This window comes from Mustelus asterias, unplaced genomic scaffold (assembly GCF_964213995.1).
Source record: "Mustelus asterias unplaced genomic scaffold, sMusAst1.hap1.1 HAP1_SCAFFOLD_47, whole genome shotgun sequence".
NCBI lineage: Eukaryota > Metazoa > Chordata > Chondrichthyes > Carcharhiniformes > Triakidae > Mustelus > Mustelus asterias.
Genome location: NW_027590122.1, coordinates 737,777 through 761,339, shown reverse-complemented (window position 1 = coordinate 761,339; position 23,563 = coordinate 737,777). Strand labels below are relative to the sequence as shown.

The 23,563-nt window shown below is 43.5% G+C and overlaps 2 protein-coding genes across 2 annotated transcripts in view; one reads left to right on the top strand and one right to left on the bottom strand.

Moving 5' to 3' along the window:
• The window catches only part of LOC144483171 (uncharacterized), a gene marked incomplete at its 5' end in the record, with an annotated part of 182,667 nt that overhangs the window by 86,360 nt on the left and 72,744 nt on the right, over positions 1 to 23,563 (top strand). The window lies entirely within an intron of this gene.
• On the bottom strand, positions 10,533 to 11,672 carry LOC144483159 (LRP chaperone MESD-like). The gene has a single exon (XM_078201953.1). The coding sequence runs from the start codon at positions 11,646 to 11,648 to the stop codon at positions 11,025 to 11,027; it is 624 nt and encodes a 207-aa protein (XP_078058079.1). The 5' UTR covers positions 11,649 to 11,672; the 3' UTR covers positions 10,533 to 11,024.

Below are 23,563 nucleotides of genomic sequence, written 5' to 3'. Positions count from 1 at the left end.
GTTGAAACGAATCAATAAGTGACTGATTATCTGGTTTTGCTGCCGTGATACTTCATTCTAACCAGTGAGGTGTTTGTGTAAGTAAACAGAGAAATAGCAATCCCAGAATAAATTTATTGATTGAGATAAACAAAACAAAAATTTCCCCATCAACACAGCACAGAAATAGACAAACATGCATATAAATCAAGGGATTCCAGTCGTTAATGTTTTTTGGACATTTTTCTTCATCGGTTATATGCGCAAAAAAGGCCATGATCATCTCTGTGTTCAAAAGTAGGAAAGATTCCCTCTAATCTCGAAATATAATGCCACGGCAAATATATTTGTGGAGATTTCCTGTGCTTTATCTCTCTGTGTTTTTCTCCTGTCTGATTCTGTCTCTTGTTTTGTCTCTCCACGACAGGTCATTGTCAACAACATCAAGTCAAACTCCAGCTAATGTATTCTCTCAGCCATATCAATAGGCTTCTAACTAAATGGGTCTAATTCAATTAATTGGACAATATCGAGAGAGCTTTTCTCCAAAATGTATATTGGTCATTCCCTGGATCTAACTCGTCCTGTCCCGGCCACCCAATTGTTTCAATGGACAGTGTAGAGAGAGTTTTACTGTTTCTAAACAGCCTACATTTTCTGGGAATGTATGATTCGGACAGTGGAGATGGAGATTCACTTCGTATCTATCCCGTGCTACACCTGCCTTGGGAATGTTTAATGTTGCAATGTGGAGGGAGCTTAACATTCGCTACCTAAACACATGCTACACCTGTCCTTGGAATGTTTGATGGGACACTAGGCCCTGTCTCTATAATGCACTCGTCTGTGATCCTGGTCTGCTGATGCTAAATTAACTAATCTCTGCGTCAGTTTATATTAAAGAACGTTGTGTCTCTGTTCATATTACACGAGATGTGCTCTCTGTTTATACTAAACTAGATGCTGTCTCTGTTTATATTACACATAGAACATAGAACATAGAACATTACAGCGCAGAACAGGCCCTTCGGCCCACGATGTTGCACCGACCAGTTAAAAAAAAAACTGTGACCCTCCAACCTAAACCAATTTCTTTTCGTCCATGAACCTATCTACGGATCTCTTAAACGCCCCCAAACTAGGCGCATTTACTACTGATGCTGGCAGGGCATTCCAATCCCTCACCACCCTCTGGGTAAAGAACCTACCCCTGACATCGGTTCTATAACTACCCCCCCTCAATTTAAAGCCATGCCCCCTCGTGCTGGATTTCTCCATCAGAGGAAAAAGGCTATCACTATCCACCCTATCTAAACCTCTAATCATCTTATATGTTTCAATAAGATCCCCTCTTAGCCGCCGCCTTTCCAGCGAAAACAATCCCAAATCCCTCAGCCTCTCCTCATAGGATCTCCCCTCCATACCAGGCAACATCCTGGTAAACCTCCTCTGCACCCTCTCCAAAGCCTCCACATCCTTCCTGTAATGTGGGGACCAGAACTGCACACAGTACTCCAAGTGCGGCCGCACCAGAGTTGTGTACAGTTGCAACATAACGCTACGACTCCTAAATTCAATCCCCCTACCAATAAACGCCAAGACACCATATGCCTTCTTAACAACCTTATCTACTTGATTCCCAACTTTCAGGGATCTATGCACACATACACCTAGATCCCTCTGCTCCTCCACACTATTCAAAGTCCTCCCGTTAGCCCTATACTCAACACATCTGTTATTCCTACCAAAGTGAATTACCTCACACTTCTCCGCATTAAACTCCATCCGCCACCTCTCGGCCCAACTTTGCAACCTGTCTAAGTCTTCCTGCAAACTACGACACCCTTCCTCACTGTCTACCACACCACCGACTTTGGTGTCATCAGCAAATTTGCTAATCCACCCAACTATACCCTCATCCAGATCATTAATAAATATTACAAACAGCAGTGGCCCCAAAACAGATCCCTGAGGTACACCACTTGTAACCGCACTCCATGATGAATATTTACTATCAACCACCACCCTCTGTTTCCTATCCGCTAGCCAATTCCTGATCCAATTTCCTAGATCACCCCCAATCCCATACATCTGCATTTTCTGCAGAAGCCTACCATGGTGAACCTTATCAAACGCCTTACTAAAATCCATATATACCACGTCCACTGCCTTGCCCCCATCCACCTCCTTGGTCACTTTCTCAAAAAACTCAGTAAGGTTAGTAAGGCACGACCTACCTGCCACAAAACCATGCTGACTATCACCTATCAATTCATTACTCTCCAAATAACTATAAATCCTATCCCTTATAATTTTTTCCAACATCTTGCCGACAACAGAAGTGAGACTCACCGGTCTATAATTCCCGGGGAAGTCTCTGTTCCCCTTCTTAAACAATGGGACAACATTCGCTAACCTCCAATCTTCTGGTACTATACCAGAGGCCAACGACGACCTGAAGATCAGAGCCAGAGGCTCTGCAATCACTTCTCTTGCCTCCCAGAGAATCCTTGGATAAATCCCATCCGGACCAGGGGATTTATCTATTTTCAGACCCTCCAGAATATCCTGCACATCCTCCTTATCAACTGTAATACTGTCTATTCTACTCCCTTGCAACCCAGTGTCCTCCTCAGCTATATTCATGTCCCCTTGCGTGAACACCGAAGAGAAATATTGGTTCAATGCTTCACCAATCTCCTCCGGTTCCACACATAACTTCCCTCTGCCATCTATAACTGGCCCTAAACTTGCCCTAACCAACCTTCTGTTCTTGACATACCTATAGAACGCCTTAGGATTCTCTTTAACCCTATCCGCCAAAGTCTTCTCATGTCCCCTTTTAGCCCTTCTAAGCTCGCTCTTCAACTCCCTCTTAGCCAATCTAAAGCTTTCTAGTGCACTACCCGAGTGCTCACGTCTCATCCGAACATAAGCCTCCTTTTTCTTTTTAACCAACAAAGAAACTTTTTTGGTGCACCACGGTTCCCTAGCCCTACCAATTCCTCCTTGCCTGACAGGGACATACCTATCACAGACTCGCAGTAGCTGCTCCTTGAAAAAACTCCACATGTCGGACGTTCCCAGTCCCTGTAATCTCCTAGTCCAACCTATGTTTCCTAATTCTCTCCTAATAGCCTCATAATTACCCTTCCCCCAGCTAAAACCACTGGCCCGAGGTTCATGCCTATCCCTTTCCATCACTAAGGTGAACGTAACCGAATTGTGGTCACTATCACCAAAATGCACACCAACGTCCAAGTCTAGCACCTGGTCTGGCTCATTTCCCAGCACCAGATCCAATATAGCCTCACCTCTAGTTGGCCTGTCTACATACTGAGTCAAAAAACCTTCCTGCACGCTTTGAACAAAAACTGACCCCTCTAACGAGCTAGAGCTATAACAATTCCAGTCAATATTAGTCAAGTTAAAATCCCCCATAACAATTGCCCTATTACTTTCACTCCTAAGCAGGATTGACTCCGCAATCCTTTCCTCAACCTCTCTAGAACTTTTAGGAGGTCTATAAAAGACTCCCAACAGGGTGACCTCTCCTCTCCTATTTCTAATCTCCGCCCATACTACCTCAACAGATAAGTCCTCATCAAACCTCCTCTCTGACACTGTGATACAATCTCTGACCAATAATGCTACCCCTCCCCCTCTTCTACCTCCTTCCCTACTTCGACTAAAACATTTGAACCCCGGGACCTGCAGCATCCATTCCTGCCCCTGCTCTATCCATGTCTCTGAAATAGCCACAACATCGAAGTCCCAGGTACTGATCCACGCTGCAAGTTCACCCACTTTATTGCGAATACTCCTGGCATTGAAGTATACACATTTCAAACCCTGCTCCACCCCACCTCTGCAATGCCGTGCATTGCAGTCCCCATCCATGCATCCCTCACTTTCAGCCCCACTACTCAGGATCCCTCCCCCCCCCCCCGAATCAGTTTAAACCTCCCTGCATGGCCTTAGCAAATATACCCCCCAGGATATTGGTCCCCTTCTGATTAAGGTGTAGACCATCCTTCTCATAGAGGTCACACCTTCCCCAGTACGAGCCCCAATTGCTTAAGTACCTGAACCCCTCCCTCCTGCACCATCCCCTCAGCCATGAATTCAAACCTTCCCTCTCCCTATTCCTCTCTAAACTATCCCGTGGTACAGGCAAGAGTCCAGAGATAACCACTCTGTCAGTCTTGGCCTTTAGTTTCCACCCCAACTCCATAAATCCCTGCCTAATATCCCCTTCCCCTATCCTCCCTATGTCGTGTGTCCCCACATGTACAATAACTTGTGGTTTATCTCCCTCCCCCCTAAGAGTCCTGAATACCCTGTCAGACACATCCCGGACCCCAGCCCCTGGTAGGCAACACACCAACCCTGAGTCCCTACCTTTAGTTCCGACCCTCCTATCTGTCCCCTTAATTGTGGAGTCCCCAATCACAAGGCCCAGTCTTTTACAGCCCCTAACCACCTGAGCTTTCTCACTCGGCTCACCCCCAGAGATCTGCTCTCTATGCTCAGTTGATTCCTCCTCAACTGTAGCCTCCAGCACCGAAAACCTATTATGGAGGGGAACCGCCCCAGGGGATTGTCTTCCCGATTGCTTCTTACCCCTCCTCCTGGCATTGACCCAAGCCTCATTTCTAGGAGTTACTATTTCTCTATAACTCCTATCAACTTCCACCTCCGCCTCCCGAATTATGCGGAGTTCCTCTACCTCCCCCTCCAGCTCCTTTACACGCTCCTCCAGAAGCTGCAATCTAATGCACTTCTTACAACTAAAATCTCCTGAAACACTACTGGATTTCCTCACCACATACATCCCACAGGAGATGCAGCATACTGCCTGAACTGCCATCCCTGAAGCCATTACCAGCAAGAAAAAACGTCACCATATCTCTGTTTACATTAAGCTCGACAGTGACTCTGCTTCTATTAATGTAGACCTGTCTCTGTACTAAACTGGATGCGGTCTTAGTTCTGCACTTGACTATGTCCACGTTCATTTTATATTGGGCACGGACTCAGTTATTACTGCGCTAGACAAGGTGCAATAATGTGAAAAGTGGCTGGGGGAACACATTTCTCTGCATCCTCCGACAGACACAACTCTCTGGGATGGAGACTGGTCTTGGGCACTGGAAGAAGTGATATCTGAAATGCAATTCTGCTGACTGTATTGCAAGTAGATATCAAACCCTGCGCTGGATGCACTGTCGATCCAATAGTTTCTGTTTCAGGATCCTGCTGAATACAGATGTTTTTAGCACAGCATATTTATGTATTGTATTATCTCTCCTCCTCACAGAACCGTAGAGTAATGCGACCATAATTCGAACAGAGGCATAATCTAGTGCATTAATAACAGTGACCTGGTCGCATTAAATGTAGGCAGAGTCAGGATGAAATAAACACATACATGGACTGATGCAGCATTAAGACCATACCATAAGACATAGTAGCAGAAATGGGCCACTCGGCCCATCGAGACTGCTCCGCCATTCAATCATGGCTGATACTTTTCTGATCTTCATTCTCCTGCCTTTTGCCCATAACCCCTGATCCCTTTATCAATCAAGAACCTATCTAACTCTATCTTAAAGACACTCAATGACTTGGCCTCCACAGCCTGCTATGGCAAAGAGTTCCACAGATTCACCACTCTCTGGCTGAAGACATTTTTCCTCATCTCTGTTTTAAAGGATCACCCCTTCAGCGTGAGGTTGTGCCCTCTGGTTCTAGCTTTTCCTACGAGGGGAAACATCCTCTCCATGTTCACTCTATCCAGCCCTCGCAGTATCCTGCAAGTTTCAATAAGATCCACCCCCCCATTCTTCTTAACTCCATCGAGTACAGACCCAGAGTCCTCAAACGTTCCTCATACGGCAAGTTCTAACTAAAACAAGATCGAGTTAATTTGATGTAATGAACTATTCAAGCAAATACTGTGACCGAAACATTTGTAATGTAAGAATGTTGTTTCAGTTTAGTATACACAGATAAATGCTGTGATGCAGTAGGAATTGAGACACAGCCAGATTAAAGTTTTAAAGCTTATTTGTTAGTGTCACAAGTAGGCTTACATCAACACTGCAATTAAGTTACTGTGAAAATCCCCTAGTCGCCTGTTCGGGTAGAATTTAGGGGAGAATTTAGCATGGCCAAAATGCACCTAAACAGCACGTCCTTCGGACTGTGGGAGGAAACCGGAGGACCCGGATGAAACCCACCCAGACACAGGGAGAACATGCAGACGACACACAGACAGTCACCATAGCTGGGAATTGAAACCGGGTCCCTGGTGCTATCAGGCAGCAGTGATAACTATTGTGCCACCGTGCCGCCCGTATTAACTGAAACATAGTTCAGCACAGTCATAACTCAGAAACTATCGTCGAAGTAGGGCCTTGGCTTCTTGTCGGAACAACTGATAATGAGCCGAGTAGGGAAATAACGGAGATAAGACATGTTGTAATGTGATCGAGACATGGCCTATTTCAATACAAACAGAAATGGGGGTTAATTGAATATAAGCAGAGATATGATATGTTTAAAGTTATTTTATGAGATTTTTGTGTCACTGGTAAAGTAGCATTTGTTGCCACTTCGTTTTTCCCTTTGAGAATGTAGTGGTGAGCACTCTTCTCGAGCCATTGAATTCCACAGAGTAAATACACGCACAGTGCTGACAGGAAGGGAGTTACAAGGTTTTCATCCATTGACACTGAAATATACAGTCAAGATGGCGTGTGGGTTTTATGGGCACTTGCAGGTAATTGTGTTCTCGTGCATCTGCTGCCCTTGTCGTTTTAAGTATCAGAATGAATGTGTTTGGAAGGTGCTATCGAAGGATTATGTTGCCGCTCTCCAAGTTGTGTATAGTTCACACTACTGGAGTTGTACATCTGTGATGCAGAGAGTGAATGCTTCAAGTGGTGTGTGGGGCGTTCATCGAGCAACCTGCTTTTTGCTGGGTGGTTTCGAGATATTTGGGTGTTGCTTCAGGGTCACACGTCAGACAAGTGGAGAACATTCAATCAGACTCCTGACCTTTGCCCTGTACATGATGGAGAGGGTTTGAGAAGTCAAGGGGTGAGTGACTCAACACAAAATTCCCAGCGTCTGACATGTCCTTGTCGCAATATTTTTTACATGGTTGCCCAGTTCAGTTTTTAATCAACGGTAATTCACAGAATGATGATAGTGGGGGTTTCAGCCGTCGTCATGCCATTTAGTGTCAAAGGGAGATGTTTGGAATCTCTCTTACTTGCAGAAGGTCATTGCCTGCCACTTGTGTGGCGTGAATGTTATTCTCTAATCCTCAGAAAAGCCTGAATGTGTTCTAAGTCTTGCTGCATATGGACACGGACTGCTTCAGTATCTGAGGAGTCGCAAATGTGCTGAACACTGTGCAATCATTAGTGAACATCCCACTTCTGACCTTCCAATGAAGGGTGAAGATTAGGCCGAGCACACTATCCTGAGGACTTCCTGCAGCAAAGCCCTGTGACTCAGATGATTGGCTTTCAACAACCACAACCATCTTACTCTATGTTCGGTTTGACTGAAGCCAGTGGAATGTTTACCCCCGGATCCCCATTGACTGCAGCTTCGCTCGGGCTTATTGATGCCATAATCAGTCAAGTGCTGCGTTATTGTCGAGGGCAGGCACTCTCACCTTACCTTATTAAATCAGCTATTTCTACTATATTTGGACTAAGTTCAAATGATTTCTGGAACCGCGTGCCCCTAGTGGGACCCAGAGAGAGCATCATTGAGCGGATTATTATTATTATTGCTGATCGGATGATCCTTGATACTTTCTATTACGTTGATCGAGTGAGGACGCATTGGGCGATAATTGGCCGGATTGGATTTTCCCTGCTTTTCGTGACAGGACATGTCTGCCAATTTTCCATACTGTTGGGTATGTGACCGTGATGTATATACTTGAATAGATTGGCTGGGGCGCAGCTAGCTCCAGAGCACACATCGTCATTATTATTGCTGAAATATTGTCAGGACCAATAACCTTTGCAGTGTCCAAAGCCTTCAGCACAGTGTTAGGCCACAGATCAATCATGAACATATTGCGTGGCGGAGCGGGCTCCAGGGCTTGAATGGTCTATTCCTGTTCCAATATTATACTGTGAAATGAATTGAACTGCTTGGAAACTGGCATCTGTGATGCTGGGGACCTCAGGAGGAGGCTGAGATGGAACATCTTCTCGGCACTTCCGGCTGGAGATGGTAGCAATTGTTTCAGTTTTGTTTCTTTACCCTTTGCTGAGGTCCCACATCATTAAGAATGTGGGTTTTATTTGAGGCTCCTGCTGCGGTTAATTGTTTGAATGTCCACCACCATTCAGGACTGCATGCGGCAGAACTGCAAAGTTTGATCCTTCCTGGAAATATTCGGATCAGAGTGATTGTGTGATGTATACATTGACATGTACTGGTGCAATATTAGTTTAAACAGGGTGCCATATAATATAATGTAGTATAATCAGAGACTGTGCCCATTCTAAATAGATACATATGGAGGTCAATTCAAAATGAACAGATACAGGGTCCAGTGTAGTATTTATTGCGGCATTCATTGCGTCATGTAATGTAACCCATCAAGATTTCATTTCCATCTGCTGGCAAAACTCTGTAATTACAGTTACTGTGAAAATATCGCTGTTAGGTATGATCTATGATATGAATGTACCACGAATTCACATCCATTAATGTAATACCACATCCCCTTCTGCGGAAGGTGCCAAATTGTAAGGTGCAACGAATTGTACACGTACGTTGCTGAATCATGCAGCTTAAGTGTTGTCCCGCAGGAATCTGTCTTGGGGCCTCAATTATTGACAGTATTCATTAATGGCTTAGATAATGGCATAAAAAGTCAAATGTCCAAATGATAGATCAAGGTATTTTTAGAAGGCACAAAATTAAATTTAGTGGATGCCCAACGAGATTTGGGGCTTCAGGCGCATAGTTTCTCAAAATGCCACGAACTGATGCAGAAAATAGACATTAAGGCCAACGGAATGCTGGTCTTCATACCCAAAGGACTGGAGTATAGGGATGCAGATGTTGTACTGCAATTGTGAAAATCTTTGTTAGACCACAAAAAGAGTACTGTGAGCAGGCATGGGCAACAAATCTTTGGAAAGATGTTGGCTCTGGAGGGAGTTCAACGCAAGTTGCGAGGAGAGATCAGACAAATTAAGAACATAAGAACATAAGAACATAAGAAATAGGAGCAGGAGTAGGCCATCTAGCCCCTCGAGCCTGCCCCGCCATTCAATAAGATCATGGCTGATCTGACGTGGATCAGTACCACTTACCCGCCTGATCCCCATAACCCTTAATTCCCTTACCGATCAGGAATCCATCCATCCGCGCTTTAAACATATTCAGCGAGGTAGCCTCCACCACCTCAGTGGGCAGAGAATTCCAGAGATTCACCACCCTCTGGGAGAAGAAGTTCCTCCTCAACTCTGTCTTAAACCGACCCCCCTTTATTTTGAGGCTGTGTCCTCTAGTTTTAACTTCCTTACTAAGTGGAAAGAATCTCTCCGCCTCCACCCTATCCAGCCCCCGCATTATCTTATAAGTCTCCATAAGATCCCCCCTCATCCTTCTAAACTCCAACGAGTACAAAACCAATCTCCTCAGCCTCTCCTCATAATCCAAACCCCTCATCTCCGGTATCAACCTGGTGAACCTTCTCTGCACTCCCTCCAATGCCAATATATCCTTCCTCATATAAGGGGACCAATACTGCACACAGTATTCCAGCTGCGGCCTCACCAATGCCCTGTACAGGTGCATCAAGACATCCCTGCTTTTATATTCTATCCCCTTCGCAATATAGGCCAACATCCCATTTGCCTTCTTGATCACCTGTTGTACCTGCAGACTGGGCTTTTGCGTCTCATGCACAAGGACCCCCAGGTCCCTTTGCACGGTAGCATGTTTTAATTTGTTTCCATTGAGATAGTAATCCCATTTGTTATTATTTCCTCCAAAAAAGCCAAAAAAGACTTTTTCTCTCGAATTCAGAAGGTTGAGGGCTGCTCTGATAGAAATCTATGAAATATTTACAGGGAAGGTAGATAAAGATAAAATGTTTCCACACGTTGAAAGTTCGAGAATAAAGGGCCATAGTTTAAAAAAAATAGGGACAGGCCGTTCAGGAGAGTTAATAGAAAGAATTTGTACACGCAGAGAGAGATGGATGTTTGGAACTCTCTTCCGCAGACGCCGGTGGGTGCTGGTTCAATTGTTAGATTGAAGTCTGAGATCGATTTTCTTTTATTGAACAGGGGTATCAACATGGGCCGAGGGAAGGTACATGTATTCGGCCACAGATCAGCCATGAACTTATTGAATGGCGAGGCGAGTTCGAGGAGCTGAATGGCCTACTCCTGCGGCTATGTTCCGATGTTGCCAGATCAGCATCAGATCAAAATAGCTCAATCCATGGTAATGCATTTTTGTTCATTTTGGTTAAAAGGAGGGATGTTTTTTTTTTTAACATCTCAAAAATCAATTTAATACACGTGGACCATACCGACAGCAATTTCAATCATTTCATTTTGAAATTAGAAACATATTAATGTCACTACTTATAAAAAGGCACCAATAGAAAATAATGGTCTTTGTGTCAAAGTGTACTTAAATCACAAAAGGGAACTTGCATTTTATATTGAAGTGCAAATCAGAACAAAATGAAGAGAAATCCTATTGTGTTGAGGTGTAAGGTACAGGCAGCAAATATGATCTATAAAGTCTACAGCTGCACCTGGAGACTTCCTTTCGTACCTTTAAAAGACCGCGACGCACAAGATGACGCAGTGCCTTCATATTAGGAATGAATGTTAGGTGGAGTTCACATTAGTCTCACTCCCAAAAACCTGGAGCTATAAAAATCCAGCATCATGGATTCAATAATAGCTCCAAAATCTCAAACATCAAAAGGCAATCAAAACCAAAAGAAAAGTTCATTTCACCATCTTTCTAACTCAACCGTGTCATAGTTCGTTTTTGTTTGCTCGGTTGTCTTTCTGGGAAACCGTTGCTTCTTTCTTCTTCTTCTTATCGGGCTTGGTTTCATTCTTCTTTTTCTCTGCTGCTTTCCCAGGATACATTTGCCCCTCAACAGTGACATCCGCACAGCGATCCTGATTTATCAGGAAGTCTTTAATCTCCCAGGCGTAGCTTCCATCACGCAGCATGAATATGGCACGATCAGAACCAACAACAAATCTCTGGACATCATAATTTGCATTGTACAGACTGCCTTGCCAAAGACTGGTGATCTCCTCAGTGTCCTTCTCAGTGGGATTCCCAGACACTGTCACAAATATCATTAAGGTCTTGCCTTTCTTGGTTGCCTTTAGAAGGTTTTCAGGATTGCTGGGATCAATTTGGGAAAAATCTATTGGTGGAGATGTTCTCTTGTGCTCTGGTAGGTCTCCTTCTTCTATATCATCATCTTTCTCCCACTCCTCCAGCAGTCGGGCCATGTCGGCATCGTTGTAGTCGCGGATGTCCTTCTTCTTCTTGCCGGCCTTGGGCCGCTCCTCCTCCCCGGCAGCGCCGCTCAGCAGCACGACAAGCAGCAGCGCCCAGAACCAGGCCGCACCCGCCGCCATCGCCCTCCCTCACCGCAGCCCGAGGGCCGCCAAAGGAGGGATGTTGACCAGGGCGCTGTTGGAGACCATGGGTCCTTTAACGTCCAGCTCAGCAAACATGGCGTTGGGGAAAGTTTATTTGTTCATCGTTCCATCTGAAAGATAGTTGGTCACACATTCCAGTTATTTATCAGGAGTTTCTGTGTGATGATTAGGTGATTCCTCGGAAGCCAAGATGGAGTGTTAAGTTGAAGGAAAGTGTGTGTGTGTGTTTCTATTTCTGTACGTGTACGTGCGTATGAAAGGGAGACAATTTGTGGGACAGAATGAGAACAAGAGAGAATATATGTGTGTGCCTCTGCGTGCGTTGTCGGAAAAATGTCATATTGTTTACAAATCAACGTCACAATGATAACCGGCATCCTTCCATTTACAATAGAATTTAGAAACACAATAAACACATTCATTTCAGTTTGGTTTCTTTTGCATATGTCAAATTTGTTGATGACTGAGGGGGACAACTTTTGAGAGGTTGATTCAACTGCAAGTGTTGCCCATGACGCTATCAGGTGTGGTTGTAGATTGTCGTTTTGTGTGTCATGAATGAGACCGAGGACGTTTTGGTGGAGAGCCTAGTTCCCCCAAATCTTGCAGTCTCTGCTCTGATGCGAGTGTCGAATATCTTCTTGCGATTCACGAAAGTATGGTTATGATACGTATATCTTCCAACACAAGCACAACACTGTGCTTCAGGTTAATCCCGGTCTTCAAGCAGACGAGTAACAAAATTGTAATCCTATCAAAGGCCTTTCCCGTGATGCTATGATTGAGATACAGCTGCAGATGTTGCCGTCTCCTCTGTCGGCCTTGTCTTCGGATAGTGTGATGTTTTTGAATCATGAATCTCCTGTGGAACGGAACCTATCTTCTGGCAGAGAAAGAGAAGGTCATAAATGTTCAGAAAGTTGGTATTTATTTTCACCAATTGCCATCCATTCACAAAGTTACACAATTTTGTTCACAAGTTATCATCCATTCATAAACATTAATGCATTTAAGTTTTAATTCAAGGGACATGGGTGTTGCTGGCTAAGTCAGCATTTATTGCCTATACCTAATTGCCCTTAGTAAGCTGGTGATGAGCTAACTGCTTGAATTGCTGCAGAACCTGTGGTGTAGGTACCCACACTGTGCTGTTCTAGGATTTCAATCCAGCGACAGTGTAGGAAGGACGATATGTTTACAAGTCAGGTATATGACTGATTTGGAGGGGAATTTATAGGTGATATTCCCTGGTAACTGTTACTCCTGTCCTTCCAGATGGTAACTGTCGTGTGGTTGGAAGTTGCTGCCTAAGGAGTCTTGGTGAGTTTCGGAAGTGAAACTTGTAAATGGTACATCATACTGCTCTCTGTGGTGGAGGGAGTGAGCATTTTCAAATTCTATGCCAGTCAAGCCGGCTGCTTATTCCTGAATGGTATGAAGATTCTTGAATGTTGTTTGAGCTCCACTTATTCAAGCAACTGGAAAGAACCCTTTTACTCTCCTGACTTATGTCGTGTAGTTGGTGCACAGGTTTGGGGAGTCTGGAGGTGGGTTACTCACAGCAGGCTGACCTGATTTTCCAGCCGGAGCTGGATGGAATATAACGTTGACAAGTGTGAGGTTATCCACTTTGGAAGCAATAATAGTAAAATGGACTCTTATTTATATGATGAAAAATTACAACATGCTACTGTGCAGAGAGACCTGTGGGTCCTTGTGCATGAATCGGAAAAAATCAGTTTGCAGGTGCAGCAGGTGATCAAGAAGGCAAATGGAATGTTGGCCTTTATCGCGAAGGGGATGGAGTATAAAAGCAGGCAGGTCCTGCTACAATTGTACAATGTACTGGTGAGGCCGCAACTAGAGTGCTGTGTGCAATTTTGGTCCCCTTATTTGCGGAAGGATATATTGGCCTTGGAGGGAGTACAGAGAAGGTTCACCAGGTTGATACCGGAGATGAGGGGGTTAGCTTATGAGGAGAGATTGAGTAGATTGGGCCTGTACTCATTGGAGTTTAGAAGGCTGAGGAGAGATCTTATAGAGACATATAAGATAATGAACGGACTAGACAGGGTAGAGGCAGAGAGATTCTTTCCACTTAGAAAGGAAACAAGAACGAGAGGACTCAGCCTCAAAATAAGGGGGAGTCAGTTTAGAACAGAGTTGAGGAGGAACTTCTTCTCTCAGAGGGTAGTGAATCTTTGGAATGAATTCTCTGCCCATTGAAGCAGTGGAGGCTACCTCGTTCAATATGTTTAAGTCACAGGTAGATAGATTTCTGATCAATAAGGGAATTAAGGGTTATGGGGAGCGGGCGGGTAAGTGGAACATACTATCAGATCAGCCATGGTTTTATTGAATGGCGGGGCAGGCTCGTGGGGCTAGATGGCCTACTCCTGCTCCTACTTCTTATGTTCTTATATTCTTGTTAGCCATTGGTAACACCGACGATGTTTATAGTGGGTGATTCAGTATCATAATATCATTGAGTGACAAGGAGCAATGGGTAGATTCTCCTTTTTGGAGGTGGTCATTGCCTGGCGCTAATATTACCAATAATCTTCAATTCACAAAAGTTAATTAATATTTCACCAATTATTGTCAGTATTTTATTTGATGCGAATATAATTTCAGTTTATTTAGTACAATTCATTGAGATTCAAATGTATTGAGACAGCATTCGCCTTTCTGTCACGAAAGAATCAAATCTGCCTCAGAATTCAGTGGGAAATTGATTTAAATCAGACCAAATAGTAGCAGCTACCCAGCAGCCTCTACGCTTTATTACAAGTAATCACCTCATCATCACACAGAAACTCCTGATAAATAACTGGAATGTGTGACCATTTTTATAATGGCTGTATAACTGAAAGTATCTGTATCTAATATGAATTTATAGGAGCTTAAAAATCCCGATTCATTTTTACACAGTTCTGGAAAGTAATTCAAAACTTCAAGCTGTCCAGTGAGTTACACAATATTTTCGTTGCCACATTATTTATTTATTAGGCTTCACTAATTTGGGTGATGATCTGTTGAGTGATTTTGTTGCACTGGAAAGGCCACATGTTCCAAATATTACAACCCTCCCTCATCAACCTAATCATGTTCCCTCTTTCCATTTTGGATTTGAAGATTTACCACCAACATGGGGAAAAATCAGACTAATCTTAGTGAGGTTCAATTCATTTGTTCCCGATATCCCGGGGATGGAATTCACCCCGAAAATCTGGAAGGATTAAAGGTTGTAGACTGACACAATTGTAATAAAGGACTAGATTCGATTTTTGAAGTAGCAAAACACAAGTAAGCGAATGTAGAACAACAAATTTCAGGACCAGCTATCGTCGCATCCATCAGTCCATTCACTGATTCCTCAATGAAAACATTCAGGTATCCAACTATCGTTCATCCCTGCATCAACACAGGCATTTATTTATTTCTTGTGTCGATGGTGGCGTAATATTAATGCCAGTGGAGCAGTAATCCAGAATCCCAGTGCAGTGATGTGGGAACACGAGATTAAATCCGACCATGGCAGCTGGTGGAATTTGATTTCAATCAATAAATCTGGATTCATACTTACAGCGACCAGATAAACCTCTCTGATTCCCCAATCAAGGAAATCTGCCATCCCTACTTGGTCTCACCAGGGTGTGACTACAGACAGGCAGCAATATGTGTAACTGGGCAATGCCTTCCGAAATGCCCGAGCACACCCCTCAGTTGAAAATAAATTAAGCACAGGAAACAAATGTTGGTCTTTCCAGAGACTCCCTCGTCCCATGGAAGAATCAAGTGAAATAAAACACAAGCATATATGTTTATGCAGTATAAGATATATCACCTCTCTGAATCAACTCTCACAATCTGCCTGTATTTATTTCTATCCATCGATCACAGTGTTTTGTTGTGTTGGAGAGATCGTCATTGTTGCTAACAAGGAGCCAGAGAAGATGGAAACTTTCTTTTCCAAAGCAATGGGAAACATTCATACAGGTTTACAACATTAAAAATAATTAACTTGCCTCCAGTACTGTTGCTGGGTAGATTTATTTATAAATAGGCCCCATTGACAATGCTGAGAGTTTGAAGTTGGCTTGCAGCCAAGCGCTCAGTACTGAGGAAACAGATCTTTGAGTTTCTGAACAAACACCCTCAGATGCTTCCTGTAAATATTTTCGGATATTTGGCAGCAGGTTGGACCGCTGCCAAGCACTGCGTGGACAGATTAACGTTAATATGTAAGGATAAAATGGGACTTAGCCAGTTATGCAATAAATGTCTGATTCCCACAAGAAAGACACGTTCTAAATGGTATTCATTCCAAGCAAATACTTTTAATGAATGCACTGTTGATTATGTGATTAAACAGTATCGGAAACTAGTCAATTGGCTGGGTGCTATTTCATTTGTATGACTTACAAATAAATGTCCTTCCAACAATTCAAGCCACTTTGTGAGCAACTTCAATGAAGTGCAGGAAAGAGATTTTGATGTCCCCAATCCCTCAGTCCAATGAGATCAGTGTAATGGCCCAAAAATGAAAATAATTAAAAGTAAAATAAAGTCATATAATTGCCTTGAACAGCGCGGATTCCTGGAATATTCTCAGTCTTCTGCCCCTCATTAGAAAGGCAACGTCTCTTGTACCTGAGTAGTACCATGTTCTAATGTGCAGCATAATTTGATTTTGATTATTTAACAGTGCCTCTCAGAGCTGCCAATCTGTGAAGAAATGTCCAGTTCATAACCTGGTTCTGTGGAAGATAAAGCATTTACTCTTGTGATATTGTGCAATATGCTGCAAAGTCCTGATGTCCTGTGCTCCCACTACCAGTGAATGTGAGACAGCCGGTGGTCAATAAGATGAGCTACAATGATTTGGATGCTGACGGAGAACTTTCCTGATCGCTGTGTCCGTCCTGATTTATTCAATTCTGTCAAAAGTCGATTTCAATTTTGTTTCTCTGCCAGCTCAATTAATTATAAGCCAACCAGGTTTCGTTCACCGCTAATTGTCACAGGGTTAAGGAGCTGTTGGAGAAATATAAAGTGTAATACTGTATCATATGAGGATTTTCTTTTTTGAATTCATTCGTGGGAGGCACAGTGGCATAGTTGTTAGCACTTCTGCCTCACAGCGCCAGGGACCCGGGCTCAATTACCGGTTTGGGTCTGTGTGGAGTCACTGTCTCTGTGGAGCATGCACATTCTCCAATTGTCTGCCTATTTACTCATACGATCCAAGGATGTGCTGCTTAGGCTGATTGGCGATGATAAATTGTCCCATAGTGTCAAGGGAATTAGCAGGGAATATACGTGGGGTGATGGGTATAGGGCCTGGGAGAGAATGGTGTCGGTGCGGGCCCGATAGGCCAAATGGCCTCCTTCTGCTCTGTAGGGATTCTATGGACATGGGTGCCGCTGAATGATCAGCATTTATGGCCCACCTCTTATCCGAGGGCAGTTGAGAGCCAACCACATTGTTGTGGCTCTGGAATCACATGTAGGCCAGACCAAGTAAGGACAGCAGATTCCCTTCCCTAAAAGACATTAGTGAACCAGAAAGGTTTTTACACAATCGGCAACGATATCATGGTCATAAGTAGATTCTTAATGCCAGATGTTTTTACTGAATTTAAATTCCACCATCTGCCGTGGCGGGACTCGAAGCCGGATCCTGAGACTATTAGTTGAGTTTGCGGATTAATTGTCCAGCGATAAAAACACTAGGCCATTGTATTCCTTTCTTCTTATATCCAGTCCCAAGTTACAATGATAGTTACCCACACCAGAAATACAATAAATCGATAGTAATTCCTTAAATGAATTATATTTTTGATGCAAAGTGTTAGAGACAACAGAATGATTGCAAATCAGATTGACATCTTTACCCTGATAAGTTAATGTCATCTTCTTTATGTCTATTCCCTTGTGGAGGGGTGGATAAATGAAGGGACTTAATTTACAATGAAATTGTTTTTTTTTTCTATCACAGATGCTCAAATGCAATTTCACCTCTTGGACTAGCAGAGACATGACAATGGATCTCACTGTTGCTGCCTCAGTGTTAGCCTATCTCTGGAATATCGCAGTGTCAGCAATCAATTCATCGGGAATAATCCTCAGGGTTTTTGATTGATTTAATTTGATTTGGTTTGGTTTCATTTGATTTATTATTGGCGTGCATATTAGTACACAATGAAAATTAGTGTTTCTTGCGCACTATACAGAGAAAGCATACCGTACATAGAGATGGAAACGAGCGAGTGCAGAATGTAGTGTTGCAGTCATAGCCAGGGTGTAGAGAAATATCAACTTAATGCGAGGAAGGTCCATTCAAAAGTCTGATTGCAGCAGGAAAGAAGCGTTTTTTTAGTCGGTTTGTCCGTGTCCTAATACTTTTGTATCTTGTTCCCGATGTAAAAAGGTGAGAGAGTATGTTCGGGGTGTGTGGCCTTTCGTTTCAATGTTTTCTTTATATTTTTACAAGTATCGAATCGGAGGTTATGTTCACTCAGCCAGAGGCAGAAACCGGGCGTCCCCGAGGCTCCCTGAGACTGAGCTGTAAGGCCAACGCGTCGAATATTGGCAGCAACTGGGTGGTTCGGGTCCCACAGGTCCCTGGACAACTTTATAGTGTCTTCTTCAGTAGGATAGATTTGGATCAACCTACAATTCCTCCGCCCCAGGGATTCAGAATCAATTTACTCCGCCCAAAGACACTTAAAACAACGTAAAGAGAAAATGCTGGAAAATCTCAGCAAGTCTGGCATCATCTGTAAGGAGAGAGAAGAGCTGACGTTTCGAGCACAGATGACCCTTTGTCGAAGCTTTTTCAAAGGGCCTTCTGGACTCGAAACGTCAGCTCTTTGCTCTCCTTACAGATATTACCAGGCCTGCTGAGATTTTCCAGCATTTATTCTTTTGGTTTCAATTCCAGAATCCGCAGTAATTTGCTTTTATACTTCAAACAACGTCGTCTCTTTGGAAATAACATGAAAACCGAAGATTCCCAACTTTCCCCTGTCTGTCCTACATCGACTCCAGTTCCACTGTGATGAAAATGACTCTTCGCCACCAATGAAATTGCCAAGCAAGCCATCCAGTTGTATCAAAGCTGCTATGGAAAGTCATCAGAAAATCATCGAGAGGGCAGGTTTCAACTAGGTGGCTCACAATCGCCTTCTCAGTAGGGACAATTACTGTTGGCTTTGTCAGTGATGCTCACATCCAGAGATTCAATAAAAGCAGTGCAAAGTGCTGCAGATTTTGGAAATCTAATACTAAAACAACAAAAGTGCTACTCAGCATCTCAATGGGCATCAGCAGAGACAGAACCAGATTCACATTTTAATCGATGCCAGGATGCAAAATCTCTTGATATAATTATGAAGAGCAAGGCTGTTCTGCCCAATATCCTACCCAAATCCTCATTCTTCAAATAAAATCGCAAATTTACTGGCCATTTATCACATCTCGGTTTGTTGGAGCAAGTTTACGCAAATTACATAGAACATAGAACAGTACAGCACAGAACAGGCCCTTCGGCCCGCGATGTTGTGCCGTGCTTTATCTGAAACCAAGATCAAGCTATCCCACTCTCTATCATCCTGGTGTGCTCCATGTGCCTATCCAATAACCGCTTAAATGTTCCTAAAGTGTCTGACTTCACTATCACTGCAGGCAGTCCATTCCGCACCCCAACCACTCTCTGCGTAAAGAACCTACATCTGATATCCTTCCTATATCTCCCACCACGAACCCTATAGTTATGCCCCCTTGTAATAGCTCCATCCACCCGAGGAAATAGTCTTTGAACGTTCACTCTATCTATCCCCTTCATCATTTTATAAACCTCTATTAAGTCTCCCCTCAGCCTCCTCCGCTCCAGAGAGAACATCTCGAGCTCCTTCAACCTTTCCTCATAAGACCTACCCTCCAAACCAGGCAGCATCCTGGTAAATCTCCTCTGCACTCTTTCCAGCGCTCCACATCCTTCTTATAGTGAGGTGACCAGAATTGCACACAATATTCCAAATGTGATCTCACCAAGGTCCTGTACAGTTGCAGCATAGCCCCACGGCTCTTAAACTCCAACCCCCTGTTAATAAAAGCTAACACACTATAGGCCTTCTTCACAGCTCTATCCACTTGAGTGGCAACCTTTAGAGATCTGTGGATATGGACCCCAAGATCTCTCTGTTCCTCCACAGTCTTCAGAACCCTACCTTCGACCCTGAAATCCACATTTAAATTAGTCCTAACAAAATGAATCACCTCACATTTATCAGGGTTAAACTCCATTTGCCATTTTTCAGCCCAGCTTTGCATCCCATCTATGTCTCTTTGCAGCCTACAACAGCCCTCCACCTCATCCACTACTCCACCAATCTTGATGTCATCAGCAAATTTACTGATCCACCCTTCAGCCCCCTCCTCTAAGTCATGAATAAAAATCACAAAGAGCAGAGAACCAAGCACTGATCCCTGTGGCACTCCGCTAGCAACCTGCCTCCAGTCCGAAAATGTTCCATCCACCACCACCCTCTGTCTTCGATCAGACAGCCAGTTACCTATCCAATCGGCCAACTTTCCCTCTATCCCACTTTCATCATAAGCCGACCATGGGGGACCTTATCAAATGCCTTACTAAAATCCATGTATATGACATCAACTGCCCTAACTTCATCAACACACTTAGTTACCTCCTCAAAAAATTCAATCAAATTTGTGAGGCACGACTTGCCCTTCACGAATCCGTGCTGACTATCCTGGACTAATCCGCATCTTTCTAAATGGTCGTAAATCCCATCCCTAAGGACCTTTTCCATCAATTTACCAACCACCGAAGTCAGACTAACGGTCTATAATTACCAGGGTCATTTCTATTCCCATTCTTAAACAGAGGAACAACATTCGCCATTCTCCAGTCCTCTGGCACCATCTCCGTGGACAGTGAGGACCCAAAGATCAAAGCCAAAGGCTCTGCAATCTCATCCCTTGCCTCCCAAAGAATCCTAGGATATGTTTCATCAGGCCCAGGGGACATTTCGAACTTCAGTCTATTCAAAACTGCCAGGACATCCTCCCTCCGAACATCTATTTCCTCCAGCCGATAAGCCTGTAACACCTTCTCTTCCTCAAAAACATGGCCCCTCTCCTTGGTGAACACTGAAGAAAAGTATTCATTCATCACCTCGCCTATCTCTACTGACTCCATACACCAGTTCCCACTACTGTCCTTGACCGGCCCTAACCTCACCCTGGTCATTCTTTTATTCCTCACATAAGAGTAAAAAGCCTTGGGGTTTTCCTTGATCCGACCCACCAAGGACTTCTCATGACCCCTTCTAGCTCTCCTAAGCCCCTTTTTCAGTTCATTCCTTGCTAACTTGTAACCCTCAATCGAGCCATCTGAACGTTGTTTCCCCATCCCCACATAAGCTTCCCTCTTCCTTTTCACAAGACATTCCACCTCTTTCGTGAACCATGGTTCCCTCACTCGGCCATTTCCTCCCTGCCTGACAGGGACATACCTATCAAGGAGACCCAGTATTTGTTCCTTGAAAAAGTTCCACTTTTCATTAGTTCCTTTCCCTGACAGTTTGTGTTCCCAACTTATGCCCCCTAATTCTTGCCTAATCGCATCATAATTACCTCTCCCCCAATTGTAAACCTTGCCCTGCCATACGGCCCTATCCCTCTCCATTGCAATAACAAAAGAAACCGAATTGTGGTCACTATCTCCAAAGTGCTCTCCCACAACCAAATCTAACACTTGGCCTGGTTCATTTCCCAGTACCAAATCCAATGTGGCCTCACCTCTTGTCGGCCTATCCACATATTGTGTCAGGAAACCCTCCTGCACACACTGCACAAAAACTGCCCCATCCGAACTATTTGACCTACAAAGGTTCCAATCAACATTTGGAAAGTTGAAGTCCCCCATGACAACTACCCTGTGACCCCCACACATATCCATAATCTGCTTAGCAATTTCTTCCTCCACATCTCTATTACTATTTGGGGGCCTATAGTAAACTCCTAACAACGTGACCGCTCCTTTCCTATTTCTAACCTCAGCTCATATTACCTCAGTGTGCAGATCCCCCTCGACGATCGGCCCTATTACCTGCTATATTTCCAACATTACAGCAGTGACTAAATTCAGCAAATGTACATCAGTGAGCTTTAAGAACGTTGGGACGACATGAGGTCGGGTAAAGTGTTCTATAAATGCAAGTTACACCAAAATGTAAGTTGTGCCTGATAATAGCAGCATAAAATCATAGAATCCCTACAGTTCAAAAGGAGGCCATACGGTCCAGCAAGTCTGCAGTGGTTCTCCAGCTCAGCATCCTACCTGGGCCCAGCCTTCACCCTATCGTGACAACAACACATATTCACAGGCCAATCCCCCAAACCTACACATCATTGGACACTAACAGGAAATTTAGCACAGACAATCCACCTTGGGCCTGGGAAGGATGCTTTGCTGGATAGCTGGTGCAGACTTGATGAACTGAATGATCTCCTTCTGCACTGTAGGGATTCTATGATTCTAAGTTGCACATCATTGGACGCTAAGGGGCAATTTATCACAGCCAATCCACCTAACCTGCACATCCTTGGACTGTGAAAGGAAACTGGTGCACTCGGAGGAAACTCACATGGATATGGGTAGAATGTGAAAACCACACACAGTCACCCGAGGTTGGAATCGAACCCGCTTCCCTGTCGCTGTGAGGCAGCAAAGCTAATTGTATCTCTCATTGATAACCACAGTGGATTTTTTATTCTTCCCTGAGTGTGAGTGTGATCACTATTTGTGAAAGGAATACTTCAGACATCAGATCTGTTTCTTTTTTTTTAACTTGGCTAGTTTAAACAGATTAAATCCTCAATCAAATTAATATCTGCCTGTTCACAGATGCTTTATTAATTGTGACATCAGAACTTTCAGAACTAATTCTGAAATGGAATGTATCATTTTCTTTTAATTAAATACAACTGGTGTAATGAATGTTCAAAAAGTTTCTATTCATTTTGAACCAACTGTTAATATTCTTAAAATAAACCGCTATTTTGAGTTGAAACTGATCAATAAGTAACGGTTTATCTGGTTTTGCTGTCATGAACATTTCATTGTAACCAGTGAGGTGTTTATGTAAATAAATACAAAAATAGAAATTCCAAATTAGATTGTTGACTGACAAAAACACAACAAATATTTCCCCACGAACACAGCACAGAAATAGAGACAACCATGCAAATCAATCAACGGATTCCAGTAATGATTGTTTTTCCACATTATTTATTCGTCAGTTATGTGAAGAAAAACATCATGATGATATCTATGTTCAGAATTAGGAAATAATTCCTCTCATCCCGAAATATAATGACACTGCAAATGTGTTCGTAGAAATTTCCTGTGTTTCATCTCTTTCTCTGTCTTTCTCCTTTCTGGTTTTGTATCTTGTCTCTCGACGATGGTTCATCGTCTTCACTCCACAGCATAAAGTCAGTGTCTGCCCAATGTATTCTCTCAGCCGGAGTTATAAGCTTCTCAAAGAATGTAATTCAATAAATTGGAATCCGTGAGTGAGATTTACTCGAAAAGATTTCTTGAGCATCCTATGATCTTGAAACGCTTGAAACATTTTCTTCTGTATCTGACCTCGGCTGTCCCGAGTGATAAGGATTCGATGTGGCAGTATCGAAGGATCTTTCCCTAGATTTAGCCGGTGCTGTCCCTGTCCATGGAGTATTTGACTGGACAGTGTCGAGGAATATTTACTCTGCATCTAAACTCACTGTACCCGCCTTTTGAATGTTTGATGTGACTTTGTAAAGGAAGATTTAATCCGTATCTAATCTCTGCTGTA